This window comes from Suncus etruscus, chromosome 5 (assembly GCF_024139225.1).
Source record: "Suncus etruscus isolate mSunEtr1 chromosome 5, mSunEtr1.pri.cur, whole genome shotgun sequence".
In the NCBI taxonomy this organism is placed as follows: Eukaryota; Metazoa; Chordata; class Mammalia; order Eulipotyphla; family Soricidae; genus Suncus; species Suncus etruscus.
This window is the reverse complement of record NC_064852.1, coordinates 18,895,090-18,919,579: the sequence shown is the minus strand read 5'-3', so window position 1 is coordinate 18,919,579 and position 24,490 is coordinate 18,895,090. Positions and strand designations below refer to the sequence as shown.

The window sequence follows — 24,490 nt, the reverse complement described above, 5'->3', positions numbered from 1 at the left end:
CCAAAAACCAAAAAAAAAAATAAATAAGTTTCGGTCACTGAGCTAGGGTTAGCCCCCAGACCACAAAAGTCAGAAAGGCCTGCAGGAAGGATAGATGAATGAAGCTGGGCTAGCGTGTGGGCAAAGAGGACTTGGTCTACATTCCCAGTACCTTCCAACTACTAGGGCTCTGCAGCCACCCAGAGGCCCAGGAAGAAGCAGGACTCTGGGCTCCAAAAGGCACAGAGGGCCATGGCTGAGAGTTAACCCCAAGTCTGGATCTTGACTGAGAGTTAACACAGAGTTTCTTCGTACCACAAGAATCAGCCCTCGAGATTCCCAAATGACAACGATGTGGACTCAGGTTATGGTTCAGTAGGGAGGGCATTCTCCTTGCATTCGACCTGGATTTAATTCTCAACATCTCCCCAAGACCACCAGGAGTGAGCCCTGAGTACCACTGGGTGTGGCCCAGAAACAGACAATAAAACAAAGGAAAAAATCAAAAATCAAAAAAAGGAAAAGAAAAGATGTGGCCCTGGGGTCTTGCATTGACCCACCTGCCTAGTTGGACAAGAATGTCCAGGACCCCCAGTCCCCTGAGCCCTTCTCCCCTCCAAAAAGTGGTAGAGATTGGGGCGGAGTAATTGAACCGTGGGGAGGGCGTTTACCTTGCACACGGCTAATCCTGGTTCAGTTCCTGGCATCTGAGTCTGCCATGAGTGATTTCTGAGAGCAGAGCCAGGAGCAACAACAACAAAAGTGATAGAGCTTACTATCAAGTTAATCTTTTTGTGTTTTGTTTGTTGATTTGATGGGGTTTTTTGTTTGTTTGTTTTTGAGCCACATTTGGTGATGCTCAGGGCTTACTCTTGACTCTGGCACTCCAGAATCACTCCTGGAGGGGCTCAAGGGTATGCTGGATCTAACCTGGACCTGCCATGTGCAAGTTTTTTTTTTTTTTTTTTGGTTTTTGGGCCACACCCGGCGGTGCTCAGGGGTTACTCCTGGCTGTCTGCTCAGAAATAGCTCCTGGCAGGCACGGGGGACCATATGGGACACCGGGATTCGAACCAACCACCTTTGGCCCTGAATCGGCTGCTTGCAAGGCAAACACCGCTGTGCTATCTCTCCGGGCCCCCATGTGCAAGTTTTAACTTTTGACCAGCAGTAGTCAATATTAGCAGGAGAGGACAGCATGTCCTTAGGAGGAGACAGAGCATCCTTAGGAGAAGCTGTTTGTTCACACAGCAGCTATTACCATGGCTCAGCAATCACAGCCCTAAACTGTCACCACTTAACCACTCAGAGACAAACAACCCAATAAAACAACGGGCAGGAGGTTGGCATCGTGCCCTTCTCCCAGAGGACATACAGAGACTACTGGCACAGGGAAAGGATCTCAGTTCCCCAGTGATTAGGGGCATGCAGGTTGAAGCCCCTGGAGACAGGAGCTCACACTTGTGCACTGGGGTCAAGGCAGCAAGTGTGGATGGTTGGGGGGGAGGTGGAGCCCTGGGCTCTGGGCCCAGAAGGCCTCAGAAGTTAAAGAGAGGGACTGGAGAGATAGCATGGTAAGGCGTTTGCCTTGCATGCAGAAGGACAGTGGTTTGAATCCCAGCATCCCATATGGTCCCCCGAGCCTGCCAGGAGTAATTCTTGAGTGCAGAGCCAGGAGTATCCCCTGAGTGTCTCCAAGTGTGGATCAAAAACCAAAAAATTCCTTGAAATCGGGGCCCATGAGAGAACCACAAAAAGTTAAGGCATTCATTTGCCTTGTATGCAGCTGACCTGGTTTTGGAACCATATATGGTCCCCTGAGCACTTCCAGGCGTGATTCCTAATCACAGAGCCAGTAGTAAGCCCTGAGCACTGTGGGATATGCTCTTCCTGAAATAACATGAAATCACTCACTTGAGAAGTTATATGCATGCATGTTATCAGTGTTTATTTACTGTAGCGTGTTTATCAGCGTGTTATTTACTGTAGCTGTGAAAACAGCTCACATGCCTAGACTGATGATGGGATGGAGATGCACAGCTTACTCAGCTCTGAAAAAGAGAGAAGTTGGCCATTTGCACCAAATTGGAAGAAACTCGGTGAATCGTGCAAAGCAAAAAATCTGAACGCGGGGGCTGGAGCCATAGTATAACAGGGAGGGTACTTGCCTTATGCAGCTGATCAGAGTATAATCCCCGGCAACCCATGTGGTCCCTTGAGCCCCACCAGGAGTGATTCCTGGGAGCAGAGTGAGGAGTGACCCCTGAGTGCTCCTGGGTGAAGCTGACCCCCTGGGGGACTGATGTCCTATGAGGGCTGGGGAGGTTTGTAAGTCCTGGAGGGAGGGAGAGAAGTTGTGTTCCACGAGAGGATCATGTATGATGCCATTGGTAGGATGCTGTGGGCTCGACTGGGGGAATGGTGATGCTAAGCTGTATCAGAAAGAGGGGTAACCATCTGTGTCCTCCAACATACAACAGGGGCAGACCCCGCCCTCAGTTCAGAGGGTTGATCTTGAGGGACCCCAGAGGAAGGTTGGCTTCCTCAGTCATGGTTTGTTGTCCTGGATAATTTACCTTGAAATGAAGCGGGGATTACAAAAATTTTTGTCAACAGTAAACATTTCTGAACACCTGACGGTCAAAAAAGAATTTCAGGTCAGCATGTTCTGCATCTGAAGAATATGCTTTTTAGGAACCAGGGCCTGGAGGGTCTAGGGGGCACCATGGCAGGGCACACACTCAGGTTTGAGCCCTGGCGCTTCACTGATAATAGGTGCCTTAGAGCTCCCTCTGTGATAGTCTGGACAGCTGGCTTTGTCCCTCTCAGTGAAGAAAGATCTGTCTTATTTCTCCCTGAAAGTCCCCTAATCCCCCTGTGCTTCAGAGCTTTGTTGGGGTCTGTTTGTCCCTTGTGACAGCTTCAGGCCCAGTGTCTACTGCCTTGTGGCACTTAGCATTTGGTATCCCCCACCAGCCCTTATACCCTCATAGCTCTGCACTTTGCAGGCCTGCACCAAGGAGAGGCGTGGTAGAGGTCCTGATCCTGTTAGAGCCATGACGCCGGCCCATCTAGTCTGTGGGCACCCTGTCGGGGCAGAGGGGCATCAGAGGCAATCAGGACTTGGGGTCCCAGGATGGCTTCCTGGGAGCCCTGTGTGCTCTGAGGCTCCTCCTTCTTCTAAGACTCTGCACAGAATTGGGCTGGGTTGGGGGAGGAGCCCTTTGAGAAGTTTCCTGTGTTCGCTTCCTCTTTATTTCCCTTCTGGCCCCTTCCTCTCACCACACGGCACCCCACCTTAGGTGGTGTTAAGAGTGTCAATGTGTGTGTGTGTGTGTGTGTGTGTGTGTGTGTGTGTATGTGTGAGTATCGATGTGTGTGTATATATGTGTGTGATTATATGTGAGGATGTGTTTGTGTGTGTGTGTGTGTGTGAGTAATGTGAGAGCATGTATGTGTGGGTAGGTATTTGTGTGAGTGGTATTGTGTGACTGTGACTATATGAGCATGTGCGACCACTGTGAGTACAAGTATGTGTAAGAGTACGGATGTGGGAGTATGTCATTCTGTGACTGTTAGGGGTTTTCGTCATTATAAACCCTCAGCCTTTATTCTGCCTCCCTTGTAAAGATATGTGTGATGTGGGGAAGGGAGGTGGAGGGGAGAGGAGTATGTGACCCTATCACAGGGTGGAAGCTCAGAAAATGACGCCCACAGATGTGACTGACCCCCAAGCCTCAGCTCCAGAGGCTCCTGGGAGAGGGGAAACATGGCCCCAGGAGGGTTGCACTGGTCTGAAATGCTCTGACTCTGGCATGTATGAGCCTATGTATGTATGTATGATGGGATTATGTAAGACGGTATATGTTTGATGGGACTGTGACTCTGTGTGTTGTGATGGAACTGTGCACGTCTGAATGTGATGGGTTGTGTGCATTAAGTATGTGTTTGTGTGTCTGTGTTTGTGTATGTGTGAGTATAAATATGTGTGACAGTGTGGCTGTGAGTCCAGCTTTGGGGCCTGGAAATTTTTTCTTTGTGCCCCCCCCCCCTGCCCCCTCAGCATCATCCCAGAACTGAGTTGGTGTGTGGGGATGAGGCAGAGTCTGCAGCCTTGTATAGACTCTGGTCATTTTCCGTTCTGTTGGATTTGAGGTTGGGGCTTGCAGTTTGGGCTTGCCTAGCCTCTGCCCACAATGGTTTTTGGGCTGGCCCTGATGACACTTCTCTGGCCCACCCCTCTGCCATGCCCCTCACAGTCCTGCACCAGCCAGGGCCCCTGTCCCAAGGGCCACCTGCTCCCCCCTAACCTCCACAGTCCTCACATCCCTGGTCACCAGACCCCACCTTCCTGGGGACTAAGTTCTTCGGGGTTGGGCTTTGCATCGGTCCAGACCTGAACTGGACTTTTTGTTTGTTTGTTTTTTGGGTCACAGTTAGTCCTGGCTATGGGCTCATAAATCGCTCCTGGCTTAGGGGACCATATGGGATGCCTAGAACCACAGTCTGTCCTAGGCTAGCATGGGCAAGGCAAACACATTACCCCTTGCGCCACTGCTCTGGGCCCAAGGATTTTTTGGTTCTGTTTCCATATTTGATTTTTAGGGCCAGAGTTGAGGCTTCTCAGGCACTACTTCCAGCTTGGTGCTCAGGGTACCCTGTGATCCTAGGAGGTCAAACCCTGACCTCCCAGAGCCTTTTGGACCATCCGCCCCCCTAGTTCCTGAACTTGCTTTTAGAGGCCTTCTGGTTCCAAGTGAACCCCCTCTGTCTTCCCTCTGCTGGGTATGCCCCGCCTGTGGACACTCTGAGGAGAGCAGGACTGAGAGGGAAGGAATGAAAGTGTTTCCTAAGGGCGCTCACTCCCCCACAGGGAGCCGGGTTCTGAGGCAGCGTGGATTCTGAGAGAATGACAAGAATGTTTGGCTGATTCCCAGATCCAGGAAAGGATTCTTCTATTATCAAGAATTGTGCCAAAAAATACTTAAAAAAAAAAAAAAAGAAGTAAAGCAGAATAAGGCAGGCTTGTATTGATTTCTCACAGGTTTGGACTAATAGAAAATTTCCAAGGTCAGGGCCGGCGAGGTGGGGCTAGAGGTAAGGTGTCTGCCTTACAAGCGCTAGCCAAGGAAAGATGGCAGTTCGATCCCCCAGCATCCCATATGGTCCCCCCCAAACCAGGGGCAGTTTCTGAGCGTTTAGCCAGGAGTAACCACTGAGCATCAAATGGGTGTGGCCGAAAAACCAAAAACAAAAAAAGAAAGAAAGAAAATTTCCAAGGCCATTTCACACCTCTGTGTGTATATCTAAGCCACCACCCACCCAGCACCAGAGAACAATTTTTTTTGGGGGGGGGGGTGGTTTTCTGGCTGCCATACCCAGAGTTGCTCAGGGCTGACTCCTAGCTCTGCTCAGGGATCATCAGTCCTGGAGGTGCTCAAAGATCTTTTGGGGTACCCGGGGAATCAAACTGGATTGAGCTGCCTTACTCCCTGTACTCAGTCTCTCAAGCTTCAAAGAACTACTTTGAAACATATACTTTAGGGGCTGGGGAGAAAGTTCAAGAGTCAGGGCTAATGATGGAAGCCCCAGAGTTTCATCCCTGGCATTGCTGGTTGTAGCTTGAAAGTGAGGGGCAACCAGGTTCTGACCACTGAGCTACTGGGTTTGGTGGCTAAGTATCATCAGGAGCTGCCCTACTCTCACATCAGGCTTTCTGAGCACTATATAGAAATCCACTCCCATCCCTAATAATAATAATAATAATAAATAATACTGTGGGATATACTGTGCCAAACCACAAAGGCAGCAGTTCTGCAGGACCCTCTCTGACTTTCGGTCGCCTTTCCTCAGGCCTAGGTGGCCAGTGCCAGCCCTCCTGCCTACCCCAAGGCAGGCCTACATGTTATTTTGGGCCTCTCCGCCTGAGCCCGCTGGCCCTGGGTTGTCTGCCCACGGCTCTCCCTGGGTCCATCTTTGATGTGCAGCCTCAGGGTAGTGGTCCTCCTGCTCTTGGACCTTTCCAGAAGCTACAGTTGGCTTTTACGAGCAGCCCTGGCCCCAAAGCCACCTCCTCCGCTGTTCCTGTGGAGACCTGCTTTCCCGGGGATCAAAGTCATGAACTGCGTCTAGAAACTGGCCTTGGGCTGGGGCGGGCCAGGAGGAGGCCCCCTCCCTGTGAACACAGAAGAGATGTGTACAGTTCAGCCATTTCTGAGTCTGGGGATTTTGGGGTGCCAGTGCAGTCCCAAGTGGGGGTCCTGTCCAACCCATCTTCTGTCTTCGCTTCTTTGGCCCAGACTACAGGAGCCCAAGAGGTCCCACAGATTTGGGGAAGGATTTTAGGGGTTCTGACCACACCAGGCACCTCTGCAAAGGGGTCAGACCTTTTGCTCCAGGCCCTGCCTTTCACTCCAGCTCTTTGCATGTGTGCATGGGTGTGTTTGATTATGACTATGTGCACATTTGTGCAAATGGCTATGTGCATGTGTGTGTGTGTGTGTGTGTGTGTTGAGGGGACTAATGCCCCCCACACTCATAGCACATTAACTCCACAGGCTGTTTGAGGAGCCTCCAACCACCTTGACACCTTCCCCACACACACACACCCTCCCGTGGAGGGGTGGGCCCATGTGGCCAGTAACTCAGCCTGTGCAGGACAGATGGGCCAGGACCCTGAGGTCAGGGTGTGGGGCACCCGGTTCTGGCTTGCTCTGTGCAGGGCCTTGAGAAAGCCACATCTAGGAGCAGCCGAGACCTTTGCTTGTTTGCTCAGGGACAACAGCTGTAGTCTTTCTGTCAGCCCTCCTCCCCCTTGCATCCACATCCCCCGGCCAGGTGTTTCTTTGGAGACATCTGAAGCCTGTCTCTAAGACACCCTTTGGGGTGTGGGGCTTTAGGATACTCCTTGAATATTGCCAGAGCCCGTACTCTCCACACACAACTCCTTCGATCATTCCTCTGGGAACTGGGCTGGTCTCTCCTCTGTCCGGGTCCCTCCTCTCCAGTGCTCAACTCTGCTTAGGTTCCCACTGAGTGCCCCTTCTCCAGGGCTCAGTTCTGCTCTGTCTGGTTCCCCCTGGGTTTCCCCTCTCCAGTGCTCAGTACAACTCAGCCAGCTTAGCAGACCTGCCTCACTCCCTTGGGGGCGGTAGATACGTGCCTGGAGCCCCTTATGCAAGTTGCTGGGGATGTGACTCACTCCTGGGACCACATGGATAGGTCAGTGAGCCGTGACCAATGACGAAAGTCCGTGCTGTGTCAAGGTCAGCTCTGCAAGTCCGGAAAGTGGCCTGAGGAGACAGCCTGAGCACGTGCCTATCTGCTTTGGCTCCCAGGCCTAGCTGCTTTGCTGCTGACAATGCTCCAGGGTGAAGGGCCCTGGTGATGCATTGTCCACAACCAGGCCTCAAACAGCTCCACCTAAAGGACAAAGGTCAGAGTGGGACTTAGCTTCCCGTGTGTGGCTAGGAGCTTAGTCCTGCCCTCCCTTCCCACACAGCCTTACCACTGTCAACATGGGACCTGGCTCCTCAGAAGTGGAGCTGGGAGAACATAGGCAGCATGTGTCTTTCTCATCTCAGCAGTCTGTAGCTTGAAGAGTTCAGAGAGTGGTGGAAGAGAGACACTTTGAGGGAACAGGGGGACCTGGCCTGCCAGGGGAATGGCTGACTTCACAGTAGGGCTGCACCAGCCTCATCTGTGGTGTGAGTGGCACACAGGAGGACTATGCCAACCTCATCTGTGGTGTATGACACATAGTAGAACTCTGCCAACATCATCTATGGAGTGTGAAATGGGACATAGAGTTGTATCAGTCTTGATTATGGTGTGTGACTGACACACAGTAGGACCACACTGGCCTCACCTGTGATGTGAGTGGCAGTCTGGTCTGTAGATCATGTGGGCCTGCACTGTGGGTCTGTTGAGACTGTTGCCCTGTGATTCAGCTTCCTCCTTTGTTCATGAGGAGAAGAGCCCTCTCCACTGGGGATCAGGCCCAGTGCATGGATCCCTCATATAATCACTTCTTGTCAGTCTGCATGATCACCATGTGTGGGGCAGTTCAGAGCCCCTGTGACAAATAGAATCACTATGATCCCCAAGAATTTGTCTCCCTGCCTGCTCCCAGGAGGGATAAGGGGTTCATAAGCCAATGAGAGCCCTTGTCACTGGACCCCTGTCAAGACCCCCTTATTTCCAAGTGGCTGGACATGGAGAGGCATCTGAACTTTGATGAAAATTGCATCTAGCAGTTCGGAGTCGCTTTCCTCATCCCTCCTCTGTAAAATAAAAATCCACGAGTTGTAAGATCACCCCACATGCCATAGGAACGGATCTGAGGAAGCAGGGTAGCAGCAAAGAAATAACCAAGGTAGTCAGGAAAGGATAATCATGGCATCCATGGCCTTTTGCCTTGTGCTCTCTGCCTCAATCCCAAAAGCCAGGATTCCCTCCCTTTCTTTATTCAGACCAATTCTCTATACCAGAAGGGGGACAGGGAGAGACAGATAGAGACAAAAGTATAATCCAGTTAACCAGTGTGCTTTTACATATCAAAGGAAGAGATTTTAGGAAGGAGAAAGTTGAGGGAACACCTTTGTTTGGGGTTGATAGCTGGGTATCATCTTATACTTTGCTGCTTCCACTTCAGGCAGGGGTTGCTGAGTAGTGTCCCTGATTCTCTCCCCCCTGATAGCAGGCCATCTGGGCTGGCATGTAAGGTGCTGGCACCCAGGGATGTGGGCACAAGACTCAGGCCCTGCAGTGTCCCAGGTTACACCTGGAGATTGTGTGGTCAAGGGTTGGAACTGGGCTTGATACATGCATGCCCTCTAACCCCAACCCTCCAGCAAAACTGCTGAAACTTGAACAGGAAACTACAAAAAAGGGCTCATTTTCAGAGACCAGTCTCAGTCAAGCACTGACCTGCCTTTGAAGCCTGCGTTAATACCCATCGTTGTGGGCCCATCATGGACTAGGGGCCTTACTGCACCCAGAGTCGGGATCCATGAGGATGGAGCAGCATCGCGATCAGGCCAGGGCTGTCCTGTCGCTCCAAAGATGTCCCTCAAAACAGGTGTGTGAGGACTTCTCAGGGCCTCCTCAGGTTTTTGAGAGGCTTAGGTCACCTATTCCCCCCTGGGGAGCAACACCGCCCCTCTCTACTCTGCAGCTCCTGGTGCAGCCCATCCAACCCTTTTGACTAGTCCAGGCATTCCTGAGGTTCCCTAGAACTCATGTTCATGGCTATGAACCTGCAGTTGCCTGAGCTGCCCCTGTCATGGCCGCAGAACCCCCTCCTCATGGATAGGTACAGAGTGGAAGGTCCGGGGTGCAGGTCCCACAGCCTCTCTGTGTCCGGAGGGGAGATAGAAGCTCGCTCTGAGTGTGGAGAGGAAGGCACGCTCGCTGGCCAGACTAGGAAGTTCTAGAAGGTTCTAGAGCAGGAACTGTGCGAAGGTTGAGATGACAAGGACTGCCAGAAACTGGAAGCAGATAGAGGTCAGCATTGGTTGCGTACTGGGTAATAGGCACCGCCAACAGTGGAATGTGGCTGGGTTCTACCAGCATGGGACTGTTGCACGTGTCTCATATGACCCCATCATGGGACAGTCACATGTGTGTTAGCTGACCCCAGCATGGGACAGTTGCACATGTATTACCTGTCCCCAGCATGGGACATTCACATGTGTGTTACTCAAAGTCAGCGAGAGATGGTTACACGCACATCACCTGACCCCAGCATGGGATGGTCGCACGTGGGTGTCTGGTTCTGCAGCCAGTGGTAGTGGGTTTGGGACTGTGCGTGTAGTTTGGGACTGCGGGTGGGCACATGTCACCCTCTGTCTGCAATGATGGGCACTGCGCTCAGCACATCCTGCTGTTCTGTTGACCACTCAGACATGTTAGAGCCCAAACCCCGTTTGTCATGTCCTTGTGACCAGGCCTAGAGCACCTGGACATATGTGGTGGCCTCTTGGATGTCCTCTTTAGGGAAGAGGCTTATTTTCTGTTCAGCTGTGACTTGTATTCTTCACATAAGGGAAAGGGAAGGGGGCCCATGGGGCAGGAGCTCAGTCCATGCTGAGGGCCCTGCAGCCCCAGCCTGCATCCAGCTCAGGGCTGCTGGATGGCACCTCAGCTGGGCTCCCAGGAAGCAGGCGAGGCCCAGCTGGTGCAAAATTACTTGTAGCTGCCCCTAGTCAGGACACTGTCAACCAACCAAGGTTTGATGTGGTGGAATTGTGCATTCTGTGTTACTTGTGTAGTATGTGGGTGCGTTATGACACGGTAGTTATGTTTTTCTGGTGAGGGGGAGGAATCCAGTTACTATTTTTATCAGCCCAGAGTGGCCTCTTGGTTATCGAGATTTTCCTGAGCGAAGGGGCCCTAGGACAGAGTTTGTGTCCCCAGAGCCTATAGTGCTGCAAATGTCTTTTCCCAGGGCTGCTACATGAATGGCTCTATATTAAGGCAGACAGAGGGGCTTTGAACGTGGAATTGTCTGGAGGAACCAAGCATCAGGTTGCTTCCCACCCTTGGAGGCTGCAGCTATTTTTAGCCCTTGCCTTATTAAGCATTGGCAAAGGTCTGGGCTGGGTTATCGAATGACAATAATGCTGCCATTTAACCAGCTCTTTAGGCCCCTTGGCTAAATGCCTTACATATGGGGTCGACCCTGAGGTACTCACAGCAGCCCGAGGTGCATGACCTAAGCTACTCCCTTCCCTGGGCCAAGAATCCTGGCCTGAGAGGGGGTGGGGCCAGGGCACTCTCAGTCTGTTTTGCATGTGGCCAAGCACTTCCTGAGCCCAGACCACATGGCTCCACAACTTGCCAGCCGTACCCACAGACCGGGCTGCACATGTCTTTTGCACTCAAGCTCAATGCCATGCAGGCCGGAAACCCCATGTTAACAAAACCCTTTGGAAGTCCTCAAGTTCCTCATCCTTTCTTTGGGAGGGGTGTGTGAGTAGGGGAGAGGTGAGACAGCGGGTTAGAGCAAGTGGAGTGTGGGCCAGACGCCTGGACATGTCCTATTGGGACATGGGGGATGACAAACAGCCGGGCCTGGGCTTCCTCAAGGTCGCCCCATTCTGGTGCGGCTGAGGTGTGTCACTCCTTAGGAGGCTCTTGCGGTGGTTTGTTGAGCCTCCCCCATCCCCAGGCAGAATTCAGCCCTGACAGGAACTGCTGCTAAGTTGGGCTCGCAGCTGCCACTGCCCAAGGCGTGGAAGGGCCAGCTGGCCTGACAGTTGTCCACGCTGCAGAGATGCTGGGGAGGCCTGATTGAGGGCATGGGAAATCGGAGCATGGCCTGGCGACATGGCGTGGCTCTGCTGTGTGCTGGTTCTAGGCCCTGTTTTTGCAAGTGAATCTGGTACTGCCAATCTGCCCTCTGTCTCTGGGCAATACAGGATCATCCCCTCTGAGGTGGGCTTGCAGCCTGTGTACTTCTGTAGGACCCTCAGAGCTGTCCCCATGAAAAGACAGTCAGTCCCCCACGAGCTACCCTTCCTCTGGAAGACAGAGTAAGCTCATCATGAGCATTCCTGGCCATCCTGCACCAAGTCACCGACTATATGAGCTGCAGCATTTATGTCCTGAATCTCACTGGCCTCCCAAGACACATCAAGATGCACCACCTTTGGTCAGATGTGCCACGTCTGGTCAAGCACAGCCCTCTACAAAAGCAGTTAGAGCTCCTTACTTGTGGCACTGCAGGACCCGACAACCACAGGAAGGCCCTTCACTGATGTCCATAATGGCTGTCAGTTGCTGACGCCCAGGGGGTAGTCATGCAGACATTCTCAGCAGAGGCTGTGAAAGCAGAAAGGCAGCTCATGGAACAGTGCTCCTGGTGGAGGTGGGCCACCCGCAGGTGTCATGGAAGATGAGGGGTTTCACAGCACTGAAATGAAACCACTCAATTCCTGTCCCACATGAAAAGCAGGCCCACCACTGTCACAGCGCTGAGGCAGAGAATGGGTCAGCAGTCGCCCCTGAGCAAAACTGTCCTCAGAAACTCACAGAATAAACACAACTATTAGAGCTATAGAAACACAACTCAGCCTTGTTTTCTCCACTGGAAGGACTGGGACCCGACTAATCTGTGGCTCTGGACATTGGCCTCATAGAGCCAGTCATCTGGGCAGTCAGTGGCCACACAGAGATGCATGCTCAAGTCCACAGCCATAGACAAATGCTCAAAGCCTCAACCAGACACGCTCAGATCCTCAGAAACACTCAAAGTCTCAGACACGCTCAGAATCTCAGTCACAAACACTCTCAGAGTCTTATTCGCAGATACACTCAGATCCTTAGTCACAGACACGCTTGGATCCTCAGCCAGATGTATTCAGGTCCCCACAGACATACTTGGATCCCCAGTTAGACACTCTCAGTATCAGTCAGATACTTAAGTTCTCAGACAGATAGATTCACACACACACACACACACACACACACACACACACACACACACACACAGAGCCCCTGGCATTCAGTCACAAAGATGGGTACTTTCTGAGCATTTCTCATGGTAAAAGGTTGTGTTTTGGGGAACCTGGTTGGTCTGTATATGGGGGTGCATGGACTGTTTCCAGTATCTGTCTCATGGCTGAAGGCTGTGTTTGGGTCTGTCCATATATGGGGGTGTTGACCGTCTCTTGGCAGTTCATGGAGATCTCTGAAATCTTGGGATTAAAAAGTCAGGTCTCACAGGGGCCTGAGCACACCACTGCAGTGCTTTCCCAGTGTTCCTGTTCCTCGTGAGGTCCCTCGAGAGGGCAAGGGGAGCAGGGGAAGGGAGAGAGAGGGAGAGACTGAATATATATATTGAGCCCCATCCAGCAGTGCTCAGGGATTACTTCTAGCTCTCTGCTCAGAAATCATTACTATTGGCAGGCTTCATGACCATACAGGATGCCAGGGATTGAACCCAAGCATTGTGCAAAGCAAAAGCCCCGTGAGTCTGTTTGAGTGGTTAGTGTGTATATTCCATATGTGTGGTCTGTGTCTGTACCGGGTGTGTGATTCATGCATTTGTTTATCTGTATATTGTGTGTAGTGTACTCTGGCGTATATCTGTGAGTCTAGGATGCACATGTACATGCAGTGTATGTTGATATCTCTAGTATTTTGTATGCATTTCTTTAAGTAGAGTGTATGTCTATATGTTTCATGTGTGTGGGCTGTATACGATGTGTGTTGTGTGTGTGATTCATGTGTGTATGTTTGTGTGTAGTGAGTCTATGTGGTATATGTCCATGTGTGGCAAGTGTCTGGGAGGTACGTAGCAAATGTGTGTGTGTGGTGCATCTGTGTGTGTGTGTGTGTGTGTGTGTGTGTGTGTGTATGTGCGTGCGTGCGTGCATAGAGGATTATATCTGGGACTGTGGATGTGACCCTCTGCCTGGGTTTTGCAGCCATGCTTGTTACTTCCTCACCCTGCCCTCACTACCACTGTCCCTGTCCACAGCACCACGTATGGTCTGTGTGACCTCACAAGTCTTCTGGGCTGTTTTGCTCAGCCCTTGTCCCTAGAGATGGCGACATGCCGCCTCCCACTCTCAGTCTGTCCTGTCAGCCTGCCTGGGGTCTGGAGTTGACCTGCTCCCTTGTTTTCCCTGCTGGCTTTATCTTTCCAGCTCCTTCCTACTTGGAGGACGCAGTTTTGGTGGCAGGGAGCATCATTTCTATATGGGGAGCCTCTGGACCATGGAAGTGAGGCAGATGATTGGGTGACTTAATCTGTGTTTTATTGTTTTTGTTTATGTTTGTTTGTGGGCCTAGCAGTGCTCAGAAATCACTCCTGGTGGGCTCGGGGACCATATAGGATGACAGGGATCAAACCCAGTTCAGGTGCATGCAAAGCAACTGCCCTCCACACTCTACCCTCTGGCCTAGATTTGTATTTTTTGAGTGGAGTCTTCACCAAACAACTTCTCTGGGCTAGAGGCCACCACGGTGCAGGCGAGGACACAGCAGATTCACATTCTTTCGAGGTCACCGAGTTAATCAGCCCCTTTTGATGCTGCTTGCCATGGGTACACGGGTAGTCAGCAGCAGGATGCAGGCAGCCAACTGCTCAGTGCCCCTGGGCCACAGCGGCCATTGCAAAGACAGAATCGGGTCCCGTAGTATGGACTCCTGCCCATCTTCCCTTTGTTGGTCTGCAGAATCCAGCTGGCACATATGTGGCTGTGGCACCAGGAATCCCAGATAGCCGTGCCTCCAGGCTCCCTATCAGCACATAGGGAACAGTGCTCAGGCCTCTGCTTCGAGCAGGTGCTGAGAACTCCCTGTTGTATGTAGAATTCCATGGAGGTTAGTCACCCAGTGGGGTGTGTAGGGTTGGCTGAGTTCTAACTTAAGAATGCATCCCCCACCCTAACACACACACACAGGTCTCTTCCACACATACTCACACAGGTCTCCTACATACACACACACACACACACACACACACACACACACACACACATACAAACACGTCTCCATACACACCCAGGTCTCACACACACACACACACACACACACACACACACACACACACACGTCTCCTCCCTCCCCTTTCCCCTGGCCTGAGGAGAACCAGCTACTTGATTTTTTTGTCCCAGAGATTTGCTTATTCTGGATCTTTCACGTAACACAGAATTGTGCAGTGTTGCCACTAGTGGCCGGCTGCTTCCCGTTTTCCCGGCCTGGCCATGTGATTGCCCAGGAGTTTTGTTTTTTTTTTTCTCCTTGCAAAATAATACTTCCCTGTCTGGCTCTTTGGTGGCTGGAATGGTTTTCACCTTTTGCTGGTTCCGGATTGCACCATGAATGGCAGCTTCTATATATAAACTTCTATTTCTCCTCGGCTGTTTGGGCTATGGGGTTCTGGGCTGTCGGGGAGCTGCCAGGTTCTTTCCCAAGCAGCTGTTCCGTGTCATGTGGGCACCAGCTCTGCGGAGCCCTCGTCCCTCCAGTCCTTGCCCACAAGTGCTTGTTCTCTGCCTTATCCCATGTGTTCACCAGCATTCAGGCGCCATCCGTGGTATCCCTGCACGGCTGGCAATGAGGGTAGCATTTCTTGCCATCTCTGTCCATTCCTTTAGTTGTTTTCCCTGACTTTTGGGCCCCACCTGGCAATGCTTGGGGTTGCTTGCAGTGGTGCTCAGGGATCCCGCAATGCCCTCCCTCATGTAAAACATATTGAGCTGTTAGCTAGCATGCTCCTGTAGCGTGTCACATTTTGAAATGGGGATGTAGTCACCCTCCAACTCTTGTTTCTTTCCCACATTGTTTTGGCATTTTGAGGGTCCCTTGTACTTTCTTGTTCTGTTAACTTTCTATTCTAATTTTAGGATTTCCTCATCCATTTCTGCACGCGAGTTTTCTGTACTCCAAGTCCCTGTCTTTGCATGAATTTCTGCTTCTCTTTTCGACTTCTTGAGGGGGTCATTTGAGGCACAAATGTTTTTCATTTTGATGGTGTCAAGTTTATCGATTCCCCTTCCCCCCTTTAGTAAACTTGTGCTTTTTGTGATGAAGCTGGGAAACCAGGGTCACAAAGATTTATTGATTTATTTATTTTGGTTTTTCGGGCCACATCCGTTTGATGCTCAGGGGTTACTCCTGGCTAAGCACTCAGAAATTGCCCCTGGCTTGGGGGGACCATATGGGACGCCGGGGGATCCAACCGCGGTCCTTCCTTGGCTAGCGCTTGCAAGGCAGACACCTTATCTCTTGCGCCACCTAGCCGGCCCCTCAACAAAGGTTTATTTTTGGAGTGAATCCTGAGCACAGAGCCAGGAGTAACTCCTGAGCACCACCTGGTGTGCCCCCCTCCCCCCCCAAATAAAACAAAAACAGAAAAGACGGGGCCGGTGCGGTGGCACAAATGTTAAGGTGTCTGCCTTGTGCTCGCTAGCCTAGAACAGATTGCTGTTCGATCCCCCAAACCAGGAGTGATATAGCCAGCAGTAACATCTCAGTGTCGCCAGGTGTGGCCCAAAAACAAACAAACAAACAAAAAAAGGAAAAGAGAGGGAGGGAAAGATTGATTTTCATCTTAAATTTTAGGGTTTGGACTCCTTGTATTTACGTAGGCCATGCACCCATTTGGGGTTAATTTTGGCGTAAATGTGAGCCATTGAGCAACTTCTGTGTGTGACAATGGTTTTCTAGTTGTCCCCAGCATTTTTGGTTGAAAACCAATCCCACCCGACCTGTCAGTGGTCTAGTCACCTTTGTGTTGAATCTTGTGGACACATCCAGGAAACCTAATGGCTTCTGGACTCTGGATTCTAGACCATTGCCCTGTTACTCTTTTTTTTTTTTTTTTTTTTGGTTTTTCGGGCAACAATCCTGGCTAAGTGCTCAGAAATTGCCCCTGGCTTGGGGGGACCATATGGGATGCCAGGGGATTGAACCTTCCTGGGCTAGCGCTTGCAAGGCAGACACCTTACCTCTAGCGCCACCTCGTCGGCCCCGCCCTGTTACTCTTGTCCTTCCCAAATGTTGCCATGATTTCTGTAACTCTGTGGGCGTAAATTTTAAAACTGAGATGTACCCATTCTCCAATTTTATTCTGCCTTTTTTTCTGAGTTGTCTTAGCATTTGTTTCTAATCTTTGTTATATTTTTTTATTTATTATAATATATTTAAGCACCATGTTTACAAGCATGCTTATAATTGGGTTTCTGTCATAAGAAGTACATCCCTCTTCACCAGTGCAACTTTCCTACCACCAATGCCCCCATCTCTTTCTTACCCCAACCCCTGCTTATCTTTGAAACAGGTATTATAATTTTATTATTTTCTGTTCTTTGGGATCGCACTCTCCATTTCTGCAGCAAAATCAGATGAAATTCTGAGATTACATTGAGTCTAGAAATCTCTTTGAGGATTTACTGTTTTAGCAGTAGTAGTAAATCTTTTTTTTTTTTTGATTTTTGGTTTTTGGGTCACACCCGGCGGTGCTCAGGGGTTATTCCTGGTTATCTGCTGAGAAATAGCTCCTGGCAGGCACGGGGGACCATGTGGGACACTGGGATTCGAACCAACCACCTTAGGTCCTGGATCAGCTGTTTGCAAGGCAAACACCGCTCTGCTATCTCTCCGGGCCCAGTAGTAAATCTTTTCACACATGAACTTAGTGTGTTTCTAACTTCCTTCAGCCACGGCTGATTGCTCCCAACAGTAGAAGTCTTGCACTTTTTATATGAAAGTCATACCTACTTATCTTCTTTGCTTTTGTAATAGAAGCTCTTGAAGCTTGATTTTGGATTGTTCATCATTGCTTATATACAAATATTGGCTTTTGCATGTTCACCTTGCAACTTTATTGAATGTGCAACTTTATTTGTTCCTTTATTTGTTGCTGGTTTGAGTGGACTCCCTGGGATTATTTTTGTATCCAGATTCATGTAACTCCTGAGATTGGTGTTTTTTAGTCTTGATGTTTGGGGTATTTTTTTTCCCATGTCAGCTGGTACTTAGTGCTTATTCCTGACTGCACTCAGGGATTACTCCTGAGTAATCTGGAGGTGTTCAGGACCTTATGGGATGCCGGGAATGAAACCCAGGTCAGCTGTGTGTAAAGCAAGTGCCCTTCCCACTGTGCTATTGCTCCATCGCCAAGTAGACTGAGTTTGGAGCATACTGAATTGGCAGGGTTGGTATGAATGGATCAAGTTGGGGCTGAAAGGAAGTCTTTGGGGGGTAGGGTGGGTGGAGGGGACGCTGGGGAGCAGGCCCACCCATAGGGGAGAGAACTGCAGGCATAGAGACAGAGTGACTATTTAGTGTGAGAACAGGAGTATGAGCGACTGAGCAGGCCTGAGGTAGGGAGAAAGAAGAGGCACCCAATGGTGCTCACCAGTGGACTCTGAGGTGGCATCCAGGCAGTGCCCCATGGCCAGGAAACTAGGGCAGCAGCCTCTTTGTGGCTGACACAGGCAGGGAGGCACTCAATTTGTGAAGCCCAAAGAGGAGCTTGTCTGCAGGCAGAAATGCTGTGCTGTCTGCCTTTCCACTTTCTGGCAAGGCCTCTGCTGGTCAGCATCAGGCCTGTGAGCCAATGGGAGCTCGAGAGAAGTCATTACCCCCTGCACTGTACCACGGCGTGCATCTGGGTATCTCTGGAAATGCTATCTCATGGAGCATTTCTTGGGTAACAAGGGGTCACCATGGGAACTTTTGAGGAACCCTGGCTGCGACATGCACACAGAGTCTGCCACTGGCCAGCGGCCACTACTCCCCAGTTCCCCTTGGGCTGCCTCCTGCTTTCTCGGGGCTGAGCTGCCTGTACATGATGGAAACCTCAAACCTGGGGGTGCCTGGTTCCAGGTGTACCCTGTTCAAGGGGTCCTTAAACTACCTCAGGGAGAGGCCTTTGCAGCATGTTGGAGCTCCTGGGCCTGAGGTGGGTGGACCAGCCAATCCTCACCCACTTCTCACAGCCCCGCCCCCTTTTCTTCCAGACTCTCAGCGTTCTCATCTCTCCTCCTTCACCATGAAGCTGATGGACAAATTCCACTCGCCCAAAATCAAGAGGACGCCATCCAAGAAGGGGAAGCCCCCCGAGGTGTCGGTGAAGATCCCAGAGAAGCCAGCGAACAAAGTAAGATTGGGGTTCTGGGTGTGCAGTGGGAGGCTAGGACAAGTGTCCACACTTTCAGAGGTGCAGCCTGGGACCCAACCCTCTGCTGCCACAGCTTCAGGCAGGGGTGTCATGGGATCTCAGCACCTCTTGGGTTTCTTAGCACCAAGCCCTATAGGTCTGGGGTTCTCTCCTGGGGTACCCCCTCTGGGCTCTCAGCAGGACCTGCCTCCGTGCCCCAGCAGTGCCCATTCAAAGGGATGCAACATGCCCAATGAAGCTGTCATAGGACTTTCAGGCCCTGATGCTGAGTCCCACAGGTTCCGAGAGACTGAACCTGTCCCCCAACCCCTCACAGCCCCCTCCAGCTTCAGCGGCTGTTCCCAGCTCTGTAGGAATCCAGGTTTCCTCTCTTCCAGGAGGCAACAGGCAGATTTCTGCGAGAGGGCTGCCCTCTCCCCTTGGATCTGGAGCAGCAGGCAGAGTTTATGTCCGCCAGTGCTGTGGCCTCCAGGTCTCAAAGTCAGAAGGTCAGTGTGATGCTCAGAACAACGGGTTTTGCCTTCCCACAGCTGCAGAGCCTGGCCCCTGACTTGGGGGATGCAGGATCACTATGTTCATTGGAGCAGCCGCTGCCCGGCTGGCTGTGGAGGATCAGAGGTCAGGTCTTGGGTGGACAGAAGGAGGGAAAGGAGGAAGAAAGGAAGGCTGGGTGGAAGGAAGGAAGGAGAGAAGAGGAAGGAAGGAAGGAAGGAGAGAAGAGGAAGGAAGGAAGGAAGGAAGGAAGGAAGGAAGGAAGGAAGGAAGGAAGGAAGGAAGGAAGGAAGGAAGGAAGGAAGGAAGGAAGGAAAGAAGGAAGGTCGAGTGGACAGAAGTAGGGAAGAAAAGGAAGAAATGGAAGAAGAAAAAGAGGGAAGGAAAAAAAGGAAGAAAGTTGTTCATCCCAACCCTGTAATCATGCTCGGAGCTCAGGGCTCCTTCCCAGGGTCTCAGTGAGCTGGTCTCTGCTTCAGTCTATTGAGTGCCTCTTGGAGCCAAGCTTACAGGGAAAACCGGGGACAATGTCTATGTCTGTCCCTCTTCTAGGTTACGCCAGGTGGCAAGGTGGCCTTGCGCTTGGCGCCAGGGCCCTGGAGTTAGGAAAGCACCATGTGTGCTGGGGGGCCATGGGTCTGATGGGTGATGCTCCCCACCACCACCCTGGGCCTGCTCAGGGGAGTCCTGTCATCCATCACCCCATCCCCGTGTTGAGACACGGTTCCTGTGCCTGGCACAATTTCCTCCATCAGAAACCCCTCAAGCCTGTCGGGAAGGTGTGGTTGAACTCACAGTGTCAGACCGGGACTTCCCTTTCTGCAGATAAACACCTCCCCCCCCTTGGCTTCCTTTCCTAGTGCTGGTTTCAGAGCTGGGTCCCCCACTGCATAGTTGCTCACCTCCAGGGGTACTGGGCCTGGCGGTGGTGCTGCAACCCTAAGCCAGGAGTGTGACTTGGTGGACACTTTGGTGTCTCTGAGGGCACCTGTGGGTATCTCTGAGCCCAGTGCCTGTTGGATGTATGTTGCACGGCCACAGCCAGGCCCAGGGTGACTGTGGAATGTTGCCACACTTAATGTGCTTCTGTTGTCTGAGCTAGCTGAGCATTGGAGTGGATGCTGCTGCTACTGATGGTCAGCTCCTTCTGCAAGTGCCCTGCACTCCATAGCTCTGCTATCTCTGGAAGCTTCTCCTCTCTCACTCCTCTGTGCCCCCTCCCTATTCGCCCCTTTCTCTGCACTAACCCTCAGGAGACATTTCTTTCTTTGATTTTGTTTTGGAGAAACACCCCACAGTTGCTCAGGGGCCTCTCTGGCTCTAGGTGGTTCTGGGATGAAACTGGAGTTCCCACATCAAAGCCTGTGGCCAGCACATGGACCAGCTCTCTGATCTTCTGTGCCAAGTACATTGACCACCTCCTCATCCCCTGCACAGCACATGGACCATCTTCCTGGCTCATGGCACATTTCTTTTCCTTTTTTGTTTTTTGTTGTTGTTGTTGTTTGTTTGTTTGTTTTGTTTTCAATGACACCCAGCAGGGCTCTGGACTTACTCCTGGCTCTGCACTCAGGAATCACTTCTGGAGGGGTCAGGGGGCCATATGAGGTGCTGGGGATGCGATTCAATTCAGGTGCATGAAGGGCCAGTGCCTATGTGCCATGGCTCCAACCTACCCACATTACGTTTTCTTCAAACTCTGCTTTCTCACACCCCTGCTCATTGCTCATGTTGTGCCAGGAGCCTGGTGCTGAGCTCATGGGCACCTCAGTGGGGTCAGCTGGCCTGTGGCTCCTGATCTGACCCTGAGGCTAGGACAGGACCAGGCAGGATAAATAAGGCTGAAAGGGAAAGAGGAGTGACAATGAGATGGGGCTCAGTTCCGGGGTGCAGGGAATGGGGACGGGTGCAGGCATGGGTGTGTCTGCTGTGGGAGCTGCCCACTCAGTCATACGGGCTCATTCCTTTTCTGTTCCATGAAGCAGCTGCCTCCACTGTTGGATTCATTCAGAGGCAGCAGGGTTGGGTCATACCTGGAGGTGCTCCGGGGCTGCTTCTGACTCTTGTGCTCAGGAGTGAGTGGCTCCTGACCATGCTTGGGGGACCACACATGTGGCAGGGATAGGACCAGGGTCAGCTGCATTGCAAAACAAGCGTTAGTCCCTGTATTGTTGCTCCAGGCCCCACTACTGGATTCAGGGGCACAGGAGTGAGTGTGGCTCATTCCTGGCTCTGCTGTCAGGGATCACTCCTACCATTTGCTCAGGGGACCCTATGGGATGCCAAGGATAGAACCTGGTTCTGCCATGTGCAAAGCAAGTACCCTCTCTGCTGTACTAGCTCTCCAGTCCTTTTAGATTTTTTTTGTTGTTGTTCTTGTTTATGTTTTGTTGGGGGTTTTGGGGGCACTCAGTGGCCCTCAGGATTACTCCTGGCAGACTTGAGGGGACCACATGGATTGCTGAAGATCGGAACCCAGATCAGCTGCACACAAAGCAAGCACCCTACCTGCTGTGCTATTGCTCTGTCCTATGAGATTTTAACTCACAATGAGTTAGTTCCCTCTGGACCTGAGGAGCTGATGATTAGAATTATCATCACCTTCTCGATTATTTACAGGGTAGTTTTTCAATCTGCTTTGTCTAGAAAATGCTTTCTTCACCTCACTGGCTCTCATGGCCAATTTCCTACATCTCCAAGAACCCAGAAGGATGCTCCCCTCGTTTTCCCTCCCCTCCCTACTCCTAGTTTGGCTGGTCCCAGTCTCGATTCTGCCCGAGCAGATGATCCAACTTCTTTGGATTTGTCCGTATTGCAGCTCATTATTGATTTCTCTTCCCGGCCAGCCAGCTGGGCCCTAGATGCAGGGGATAGTGTCCCAGAAAGAACCAGCAACTGGGTCCCACCCCAGAACAAAAAAGCGGGGGTTACTACTTGTTCTGTGGCCATCACACACACTGCTGAGCCGCCAGCTTCCCCTCCTCACCTGGATGAAATCAGTCCCTGCAAACTGCTGTGGCCTCTTGACCTTCCACTCCAGAGCACCCATCTCCCTCCATGTCTCCCTCCTTCCCCTGCTTCCTGGGTCCTCCAGGAAAAGCAGGTCAATGCCTGATGGACTGCTGAGATAGATGCACAGTCAACAGGTCCTCAAAGAGTGCTCTCTTGGTGAGGTTTCGAGGGGTTCTCTCTGCCCCTTCAGCCATCAGCTCATGCATCCTCCTTGAGCACGGGAATTTGTGGTGAGATCTTGGGGTGGTGCAGCAGGCCGCAGCAGGCCTCTGGAGCTCAGAGCTGTTGTGGGGAAGAGTCTGAGGATCTTCCATGAGACCTGTCTTGAGCTAAGGCTCTTCTTTGGAGTCACAACTATACACCCTGGTCGCCGTCTCTAGAAAAAGAAAAAAACAAAATCCCTTGGCTACATGTCTCCAAGCAGGATCGTGAGCTAACGGACAGGACAGGAGGTTTAAGTTTGTCGTTCTCAGCACAGTTTCCTTTAATCCCTCCCCCCTCTCCTTATGCCAAACATTTCCTTTCAGAACTGGCTGGGAGAGAAGGAGAAGGAGGTGGTCAGTGCCTTGCGCTACTTTAAGACCATCGTGGACAAGATGGCGATTGACAAGAAGGTCCTTGAGATGCTCCCGGGCTCTGCCAGCAAAGTGCTGGAGGCCATCTTGCCTCTGGTACAGAGTGACCCTCGGATCCAGCACAGGTGAGGGTGTTGCCAGGGTGGCATCAGGCTGGGGCACTGGATTCGGGGGACCCTGCCGAACCCGGAACTTGGAGCCTGCTGGGAGGAACAGGACCATTCTTTCCCCTACCACACCACCCTTACACACAATCTCTAAGGTCATAGTCATCTCTCTTCAAAAGCTTCTGCTCCACACTAAGGAGCCCATGGCCATTTCTGGGCAGCATATCAGTTCCTGCCTTCAACTGCTTAGCCAGTTAGCCCATAACAGGTGGTGTCCACCACAGCCCAAATCATTAAAGGTTGGCACTGTGGGGTTCGGACTTCCCGGACACCAGCCCTGGAGGCTCGGGCTGGAGCCTGCCTGGCCCGGAAGCAGTGGTGGAAGTATTTCTTCTTCGGTGCGAGTGTTCAGAGTCCAGAGAGGAAAGTAGCAGCCTGTGATCCCAGCCCAGTCTGCCCTGGCCCAACACGCCTACCCAGGCTGGCCTGCCCAGCACGCCTTCCTTGAGAGGCTGTCCCTGGCCTACTGACTCCCTTCTCTTTCCTGGGACCCTGGGGAACAATTGGCCCTCTGTGGTACCCCTCGCCATGCCCTGGCATGCACATAGCCCCATGAAGCAGGGCTTTATGAAGTGCCCGTCAACTCTTGGCAGCGGGGAGCAGAATATGTTTCTTTGGGGAAAGAAAGTCAACAGTGTTGATTTCCAGGAAGCTCGACCTGGGCTTCCCCTATGCCCCCCCACCCACACACACACACCAGCTGCCCTTGCACATGGTGGTCCTTGGCTGGAAACTCCATCCTGGAGACTGGTGGGGAGGGGGACCAGCATCTTGCCCTTACTACTGGGCCAGCTGCCTCTGAGGACTAGTGGGACTTAGAGGCATGTGTCCGCTCTCCCGCTCCTGCATAGTGTATTGCCTATGTGTGTACCACTCCTCCTGGGGTGGCCCCTAGTTTGGGGCAGGGTAGTCAGGGGGAAGATGATAGGATGCTGAGCAGTGTGAGTGGGGAGAGCCCCTTACCTCCTGTGGTCTGGAGGAGAGGCTAGGCCAGGCCTAAAGGAAAGGGGGATCAGGCTGAGCAGCAGGGCCTAGGGGACAAGGACAAAGGAGTTGAGCCAGCCAGGATGCAGCACTCACATGACAGGGTCCGGCTTAAGAATGCAGCAGGTAGGGCCCAGAGAGATAGCACAATGGTATTTGCCTTGCAAGCAGCCAATCCAGGACCTAAGGTGGTTGGTTCGAATCCCGGTGTCCCATATGGTCCCCCGTGCCTGCCAGGAGCTATTTCTGAGCAGACAGCCAGGAGTAATCCCTGAGCATCGCCAGGTGTGACCCAAAAACCAAAAAAAAAAAAAAAAAAAAAAAAAAAAGCAGCAGGTAGGGGGCCAGCGAGATTATAAAGTAGGTGCTGGTCTTGCATGTAGCTGTCCTAGGTTCGATCTTTGGCATCCCATATAGTCCCCAAACTCAGGCAGGAGCCATCCCTGTGTACAGAGCCTGGAGTAAGCCCTGAACACAGTTGAGTGTGGCCTGAAAACAACAAAAATCTGTGGACGAGATCAGAGCATTAGCATGCTTGCCTTGAACATGACTGACCTAGGTTTGATCCCCAGCATCCCATAGGGTCCCCTTAGTCTGCCAGGACTGATTTTTTGTTTGTTTTTGGGTCACATCCATTGGTGTTC

At 51.8% G+C, this 24,490-nt stretch overlaps 1 protein-coding gene across 1 annotated transcript in view; it reads left to right on the top strand.

Annotated features, from left to right (window-relative positions):
* RAPGEF1 (Rap guanine nucleotide exchange factor 1) overlaps positions 1–24,490 on the top strand; it is a 79,356-nt gene that overhangs the window by 18,973 nt on the left and 35,893 nt on the right. Inside the window, exons 3-5 of the mRNA XM_049774106.1 lie at positions 18,456–18,595; positions 18,994–19,104; positions 22,648–22,820. Of these exons, the coding sequence (XP_049630063.1) occupies positions 18,456–18,595; positions 18,994–19,104; positions 22,648–22,820 (424 nt within the window). The remainder of the gene's footprint in view (positions 1–18,455; positions 18,596–18,993; positions 19,105–22,647; positions 22,821–24,490) is intronic.